The sequence below is a fragment of the Conger conger genome, chromosome 2, assembly GCF_963514075.1.
Source record: "Conger conger chromosome 2, fConCon1.1, whole genome shotgun sequence".
NCBI classification, from domain to species: Eukaryota; Metazoa; Chordata; class Actinopteri; order Anguilliformes; family Congridae; genus Conger; species Conger conger.
In genome coordinates, this window is record NC_083761.1 from 12,929,342 (window position 1) to 12,938,605 (window position 9,264).

Sequence of the window (9,264 nt, forward strand, 5' to 3'; positions counted from 1 at the left end):
ATAGTTCTGCTGGAAAAGATCGCTTAACAACGCAACAGGAGAACAGTTTTAAACAGAGAAAGATTAGGTTGATTATTTTGCTTATGAGCCCGTGGGCTCGGTTCAACGGTTGAGAGGCAGAATATGTGTTTGGGTCGCACTGTGTTAGACGTCGTCAAGACAACATCTTCAGACCGTTAGCGCCAACGTGGGGCCGCTGTCTTGTTGAAGCAGCTGGCTGGACTGGAAGTAATCCGACTTGCTGCATTGTTGTCAAAAGCAAAATACCTGCATTTGGAGAGTATTGCTCCTGGACCACCTGAATAAGTGCAGCCACAACACAACAAACAGGACAGAACATCATTTTATTACGTCATGGATAATCCTGCTGATATTTCAATTTAAAACTGCTCTTGTTTCTCTTGGATCTTATTCTTGTAGCTCATAGGATTTGACATTTCCTCCATACAGGGGAGTTTGCAAGTGTTTGACTTAAGTGTTGAAATATTTTTGATTGTAAGGATCTCTTTTTAATCTTTCTGCTCTATGGTTGTAAATAATCATTTTGATCTTACTTCCCATAAATATTTCAATCATAATCAAAACAATCCATAGAGTACTAAGTAATTAAAATACATTTGAAATCCAACAGTATAGACACATCACGTAGCACATTAGACACACAGAGCATGCAAATGATTTACACAAATGTGACAAGTGTAAAACCAAATTTAAAAAATATGCAACTTTATTATTTTTCTACAAATCAAGGCATAGTCAACTACAACTAATGACATAATGCTATTTGCTTATAAAGATTTTTTGCAGATATGAGTCTGAATTTTAAATTAAAATAGAATTAACTATATTGCCTGTAGTTGTCATATAGTGCAACTTAATAGGTCACCGGGTGCCCTATTCTTTGTATGAATAATGTTTTTCATGTTATGTGTGTGGCAATTCCATACTGTAGTTTTCAATATCACAGGACAATGTGATGAAGCTACCATGGTAATGTGATTGCCAGAAAATATTATGGACTTGTTATGCATAAGTTATTGTTTTACATAACTGTTTTACACAGGCCTTTTGACAAATCCTGCCCTATATGCCCCATATTTTTATGGTAGTATGTTCTGCAGAATGTGTATTGTAAAAGCCCACAGCAGATCACAGAACTCACACAGCTGTAAGAAATAGTTCCTATGTCATTCAAAATGGAAGCCACATTCCTGTGTAATGTGCAATGCTCATTTTAAAATACTATTTCCTTGTCCAGTGGAAAAAATGTGGGCCTAAATAACACGCTATGGTAAATGGACAGTGGGAACTCATCAACTATCCCCATGCAAGCAGAAGTTTCTGCCAAAGCACACCGGTGTTCTTGGGCAAAGTGCTCATTTTTCTTCATTGTTTAACATTGTGAGCTTTTTTTTTTTTTCACAAATTTGCTAACTAAATTTCATAGCTGGCTAACATGTACACTTCCATGTTTCAATATGCAAGCCAAGTGCAGCAAACAGCAGGCTAAACACTGATGAAATTCACACTTTGCCCCAGAATACGAGAGTGCTTCGGCAGAAAAGTCTCTTTTGAGTTCCTGATTAAAATTGTCCCTGGATATTGGTGTGCTTTGGTGGAAATTTCTACATGTGTGACAGATGGTGAATTCCCGCAGTAGAAGAAATAGTTTAATTAAAATGTGCATTGAGCTCTGTTGATATTCGTATGTAACTGTGGCATTATATCTGGAAAGATATGTTTCTGCTGAGTTTTTCGGAACAGTTTTGTGATGGTGATAGTTTTGGTGGTCAGTTCTTGCACAGTTATTAGGAGTTCCTGCTTCTCTGTACCTTGCAATCATATTTTTTTGTTTTGGAAACCCCTGTTTTGTTTTTCCTTTGACTTTCATATTCCTGATGCAGTTGAATTACCTTATGTCTAATCTCATCATGAATACCTCCTTCAGCCATTTTAGATACACATGACAAATCTGCCAAGGTGTGCTTGGGTAGTTTGTTTGAATGTTAGAGTCACTTTTGAAGGCAGTGGGTTCAATCTTAATGTCACAACGTTTGTTGTACAGACACAACTGTAACTTTTGTCGGTTGGAAGGATGGAAGACTTAAAGTGGTAGTAGGGTACACAACAGAAAGAGTGGACAAAGTGTTGAAGTGTAGTGTTGAAGGCTAATTTTATGTTAAATACAATTTCTGCATTATTGTTTGACGGTGAACCTATTCAATTATTAAATTGTTTATTTGAGGCTATGCTAAATTTTCAGTGTTATTCTGCATATGATATTGTTTAGTTTATAGTGACTGTCACCACAGGCATTGTGTAAAGCTTCTTAGTATTTAATGGCATTTATATTGTTTCACAATGCAAACTGAATGTAAAACAACTGTGCAGCATGTGCTTTTCAGTACTGACTTTATATTGATTATTTTGATAAATAAATGGCATGACTTTGCATTATTTTGCGGTTTATTGAAAAGACGTATATGCTATGCATATGTATGTGGTAGTTGAAAAAGGGGTCTCATGTATTTCACCTAGCTTATTCCACTTTGACATCCCCAATTTATGATAATATGATAATATGGATAAATTTGGTACCGTAACATGGACCTTATTTCTTACAATAATATTTTATTAAAAGCTATTGCTAATATCCCTATATGATGAGCACATGGTAAAGCATTTCACTTAAGATTCTGATATTAGAAATGAATGATTAAATAACACATTGAAAAGGCACAATATGAATATTGAAAGTAGTGTAGATAAATATGAATATTAAGGTAGCAACCTGTAGTGTAGTGGTTAAGGTAAATGACTGGGACCCGCAGGCTCGATGGTTCTAATATCGGTCTAGCCACAATAAGATCCGCACAGCCGTTGGGCCCTTGAGCAAGGCCCTTAACCCAGCATTGCTCTAGGGGAGGATTGTCTCCTGCTTAGTCTAATCAACTGTACATCGCTCTGGATAAGAGCATCTGCTAAATGCCAATAATGTAATGAAAGAACCATTTGGTGTCAGATTTTATTATTTAACTGAGAATGTTAGTTTGTTAACTGAAATACTAACACTTTTCTACATGTGTAAATATTGTATGGCAATATTGTAGGTGACCTTTCCCTTGGCACAGAGTGCTCTTCAGTACCACCGCTGTGTCATCAGGCTTAGAACAAATGCTAGATGCCAATGCTATTTTTTGTCTCTTTTCCTCCTCGTCCCTTTTACGTAGGTGAAGTTGTTTTGGCAGCAATGATGTTGAAAAAATATTCAGACTCAGTAGTTGCTCATTATAAATCTTTAGTTAAAAATAAAACAGATTAATCTGGGGAGTCTGTGCGCTCCAGAGAACTTCCAGAGATCAGAGAATTCCAAAGTAACAGTAGGAAGTATCCTAGTCTTTATACATTATAGCTAACCAATCATTTGTCATAAATCATCACATTGTCTCTCTTAACCCGCCTTAATATTTTCTGTCACTCTATGAAAGCTGAGCTGTCTTAACCTTTCGCCTATATAATGATGCAGGCAAATTGAGCTGGTGATCACTAACTCAAAACATCTCTTTGCAAAGACCCACATCTCTTGGGCTGCATCACAGAGTCAAAACAGGCCGCATCCAATGCCATGGTTTGTAAACACCTGATTAAGTGTTCTCTGCACTTTCATTAAACAAGCTGTACTTTGCAGCTCAATGTGTTTTAACAGACACACAGTTCTAATTGCTCAAGATGACTGACTTATTCATTTTAACATAATTAATAATAATTCTTAAAACAGTATGGCTTATCATTGTAGTACTAAACAGCATTTGAAATATAGTATAGAGATATATAGTAACATTTAGGAAAGGGTATTTTTGCACATGATTCTGAAAGTATTTAAATCAAACTTCATCATTCCTGATTTTCAATAAGGGCATTTTGATCAAACTTCAACACTGGCAAACCTTTCGTACCCCATTCACAACATTTAAAAAGATTAATCATCTTAAAGGGTGGGGAGACGTGGTCAAGTCAGTCTTTGTTCTGCTTCTTAATGTAATTATTTGCCTATCAGATGCCCTGACCCAGACTTATGCAGCTTAAAACATGGCCCTTTTGCACAGTAGGTGGTTTTGAGCCCTCAGTGTCTGGGTTATAGGTCCTGTGTGTATCCTGAGCACAGATCTGCTCCCTGCAGCTTATCTCTGGTCCTGTAACCTGACCTGATCCCCACCCCATATCCATAATTATGTGTGCTACATTTATCCATTCATCCAGAGTGACTTGTGTAAGTCCATACCAAATGTTTAGGCCACATAGAGCCTGTGTCAAGTCATTTTGGTCACATAGCCTACCAAAACGTATGTTGTGTTTCAGCTTTACAATTAGTTTTACAATATTGTTTTCAATGCAACACAGGTGGAGCTAGTAATGCCAACATGAAATTAATACCATAGTACAGTTGGTACAAGAGGAAGACTTTTAGCCCAGTTCTATTTAATTATCCTTCCAACACCCATACAGACACCTTTTTACTCCATGAATCTGACCCCTACTCTCGACATAATCCTTTTGCATCTCCCCAGACCAAGACTATTCCTGAAATACTGCATGCTTCCACATAATGAGCTGGAACCATATCCCAGTGAGAAAGTTCCCCTGACAGAGGCAGAGTGGTGGCAACAGCAGTCTCCCTCAGCGATGTGCCAGGAGGATATGAGATTGCCTCCAGAGGGAATTAGTTTCATGCCATAATAAAAATGCATCTTTCATATATTGTTGTGCCTATATCAAGTAATCTAAAATGGAAGCCGACACAGGATATGTTTTCATTGTTTAATTGTTCCTATCTATTATATCTATGTACTTCTCCTGATTATATGTGAAACTACCATGTGTTGTTTTGTAGAAGGCAAAAGTACAATGTTCAGCTGGTAAAACCAATACAAGGCATTAACAATGTGGCTGTATAGAGGGAGGTGGGATTATGGGTTCTGTGAGACAGGATTATTCTGCTGGAGAGTGCATTCAGGCTTTGGGGATAATAGATGCTGTGAATTCAAAACAAAGATGTACGTTGATTGATGGGGTTTGCTCAGTTCATTCAGTAGAAACACTCAAAGGTCACGGCATTACAGCCATAGATTATAGGGCACAAGAGAGCATTACTCATCTAATGAATTCCTCACTAGAATGTTGTGCCTATTTCCGGGAATTCAGCATTATAAATAGTTAAATATTTTTTTATTTATTATTATTGTAAATTATTGTATTTGCAGTAGCAGTAATTTAATTTAGTCAGTAGTAGTAATGGTAACTAGTAATGGTGGTGATGTTAATACTCTTTTTCTGGTGTTATTTACCATCGCGGTTATATTATTATTATTATTATGCTATTCTTATGTTGTTGTCCACACCTCACATTTGCTAACATTTCATCAGTGAAAACACAGGAGGCTGTGCTGCCTCTTTGCAGCTGACATTGTCAGTAATACACTTACTGGTGTAATCCTGGTTATGTAAAGGTGCATTTCTGTCCAATGCAGGAGTCAGGAGAATAGGAAGCAGCACTTTCCCAGAGATGATGGGGGGAGCTGTAGGTGAATGTTCACAGACTATGGCTGTGTGGTATTTTTTGTTAATTATTTATTTGTAACATTTTATCAGAGTCTCCATTAAACTGAAAGCCTCCTTTTATGATGTCAAATGAAAACAAGTGAAGCTGCTCAGAAAGAACAATAGCATTTTATTTGTACTTCATTGAGCATGCAGCCTGAATTATTTACATCTTGAGAAATAATGTAATGTAAAAAGATTTTTTAGCAGATTTTTTCATTGTTATCCATTAACTGTCAATCAAGACTAAATTATTTCAATTTTAAACATCCATTTGAGCCTGGAGGCAATGACCTTCTATAGCCACGTACATTTACGAAAAAGGACACATTTTTCTGTGATTGGAAGTAAGAAAGTGCAACTTTTTGATTTCCTAAAGGAGTATCATATTTATACTTCACCAAACATTTCAAAGCATACATTTACACATTATAGTCTTCCACTGTCCTAGGAAGAAAGGCCTTGCACATGACAGCTAGCTTAACTTACTCATCACCTAAGGCATTCCTTTCCCATACAGTTGTTTGACGTTGGTTATTTTATACCTCTCTCTATATTTAATATTTTAAAATGTGGAGTTGAGATATTAAGACTCTGAAACATTTGGGTATCGACCTTCCATAGCTGATTTGGGATGTGTTAACTCAGTAAAGCTCAGCCGTGAATTTGGACTTCTGTGTTTTATCATCCGATCTCCTCCGCGGCCGCTTGTCCTCACTAGAGTCCTTGCACAGGCCCTCATCGCTAGCCGCTTGCAGGCTGTCGAAGGTGCCCTGTCTCTCCGTGGGTTTCGGAGTATTTTCCTTACGCCTCCGTTTCCTGCAAAGCTCTATGCAGCGGTCGAAACAGCTGAACCTAGTCTCGGTGGTGCAGGCGTACATGCCGGCGGGAACTGCCAATACCATCGCACAGACGATAACGATGATGTGAATGAGCTTCTCCCGTTGCTCAAGCTCGCTGATGTCACTTCCTGTCACAAACACGACGCACTGGTCATTTCGGGGTGCCTGGCTCTTCAATGTCACGCAAATCTCATACTTAGTCACAGGCAGCAAGTCCGTGACCGAGTAGCTGTTTATCCCTGGCCCAATATAGACCATCTCCTTCTTGGCAGCGTCGAATCTACCGAAGTGTATAGTGTACCAAGTCTCGGCTGGGTTCTCGATTGCTGCATGCCACTCCAGGGTAATTCCGTAGACTGTCTGCTTGGCGATGCGAATGTCAATGTAGACGTTTTCATCTGCTGACGCCAGGGGCGATGCAGGGGAGAGTGACATGGAGACGTTCTGTAAGTTTACATTAACTAGGATGCTGATAGAGGAGTTACCGATGAAGTTGTTGGCGGTGCAGGTGTAAACTCCGCCGACTGCCAGGTTCAACGCTGGGATGGTCAGCTGTGACCTGACGGTCTCCTCATCCACCCGTGTCTGTGACTCTGTGACCGTGAAAAGGAAAATGGCAAAAGTCACCAGTGAGCTGTAACTAGAAAACAATCTCAATGGCCCTTACATAGACATATTATCTATGGGTGTGCATTAATCATTTGAGTGTGCCTAGAACACAAAGGAGGAACACTGACTGCATTGACTGCACTGTGTAGGCCCAGGGAGTCCATCATGAATTCTGCGCTCCATGAAAAGGGCCACAACTCTCACAATGGGCCCCAACACCACAGAATTATGTTGTAATGTTTTTGAGGAATCAGGTCAGGCCCTGAGTAGGCCTACTAGTATCAAGTGTACAGGGGTTAGATGTAACCTTGTATGACAGATGCAAATCTAACATCTGCCATCAAACAAGGAAACAAAGGATGCGGGAGCCATGTACCACAAAATGGCCGAACCCATAGAAGAATCATCTTATTCTTAACAGCTTATTGTTCCAACAGACCAGTTGCAGTATTTGTGCATTTATTAAATCTGTTCCTTAGGTCGATGTTTTTGTAAGCAAGTAGGCCTACTTTACAGAGAAATACATCAGAGGATATTGCATGTTATGGCGAGTTTTAGACTAAACCTTACCAGCAAATCTTCTCACAAACTTTAGTCCGTAGGTCCATCGAACTGTCGGATCGGGCCTGGCCTTAACTAAGCAAAAGAGAGTAGCATTCGATCCAAACTGCAATGTGAGGTTCGTTTCTGGGGCAGTGGCCACTGGCTTCATGCATGTCTTCAGTTCTATCTCGTGAAAAAACTTGCCTGACCTAAACTCAGGACCGGAGCAGGTTAAATAGGAATTCATTAAAATGATGGGCGAGCTGACGGATTTGATAAACTGGACAAGCCCCTTCAAACGGCAATCGCAGAGCCAAGGATTGTCGTGCAGAGCCACAACAACAGTGGTGGTCTCCTCTCTTTTACCCTGTTTCCCTGGTGAGGGGTAGATAGGCCAGTTAAGAAAAACATCCCTGGACACTACAGTAAGCTGATTGAATGATAAATCTAAGTAGGTCAGAGCCGGCAAATGTCTGAGCGCATACTCAGGGAGAACGTCTAGCCGGTTGTGTTTCAGATCTAGAATTTTTAAATTTGGTGTGTCCAGAAATGCTGTCCATGGTACTGAACGCAGTTTATTACCCTGTAATCTGAGCTCTGTCAAATTTTTCAAGCCCTCTAAACTCTTTATGTTCATAACGGTTATGTTATTAAAATTTAACCAGAGGAACTCCAAGGCACTAACTTCATTGAAAGATCCGCGCGGTATCTCAGTAAGATGTGAATTCTCTATTCTGATTTTTATGAAGTCTTGCGGTATGTTTTCTGGGATTCTTCTTAAGGCTGTTTCCATACAAAGCAATGTCCTATAAAAAAATAAATTAAAAAAATTGTCAATTAGACAGATACAAAATTCTACATTTCGTCAATTTAAGATGCAGATAGAATTTCAAATAAATGAAGCTTAGCCAAGGCTATCATTTTTAGGACGCTTTCCTTTGTGCAACATCGTAACAAATTAATTTTGCTCAAAAGCAAAAGCATGCTGGATGTTAATGATAAGAATCGACGAATAATAGCATATAACTTTAATTAGGCCTTTATTGCTGGAAACACCAGTCTGACGGTTAAGCAATAGCCCACAACTGTTGAGACTGCGACAGTCGGTCACCACGCGCAACAACCTAACCCACTGACACAATGAGTCCCTGCAATCTTTCCTGTCGTTAGGCTATATTTCAGATCCGAAAGCAAACTTACCTCCCAAGCGTATCATTTGTACAAGAACAAGCGGGAAAACAAAATGAGGAAACTGAATTAACCCGAGGAATAATTACAAATATGGTTAAACCTATGTACAGGGTGTCCATATTCCTTTAAAACAGGCTCATGTGAAGTACCTGTGCAGGACATGTCCGCAGGTTCAGTCGAGTAAAGCTGATTATCCTTCTTGACGCAATTCTTAAGACCAAATGACAGTTAAAGACACCGGAAGCTATTATTTTTAGCACTGACCAACAGTCATTAAGGGTAAAAATGCTCTTAATGCCCTGTCTAGAAATTAGCTCAACACCATGTTATATAGGCCTATTTGAATAATTAAACAAGGACTATACAGTGTTCAACATATCTCTGGAGTAGCCTATTGCAGGGCGATAGAAGCTGTCACTTTGTAGGCTACTTCAACAGAGAACATGTATATTATAAGAATACAGGAATATGCGCCAATAAT

At 39.1% G+C, this 9,264-nt stretch overlaps 1 protein-coding gene across 1 annotated transcript; it reads right to left on the bottom strand.

Moving 5' to 3' along the window:
• Positions 1-6,242: 6,242 nt before the first annotated feature.
• lrit2 (leucine-rich repeat, immunoglobulin-like and transmembrane domains 2) lies at positions 6,243-8,902 on the bottom strand. The gene is made up of 3 exons (XM_061221415.1): positions 8,793-8,902; positions 7,620-8,398; positions 6,243-7,033 (listed from the first exon to the last, which is right to left on the bottom strand). Exons 1-3 carry the CDS (start codon positions 8,900-8,902, stop codon positions 6,243-6,245), a joined length of 1,680 nt encoding a protein of 559 aa, XP_061077399.1.
• Between the last annotated feature and the right edge of the window lie 362 nt (positions 8,903-9,264).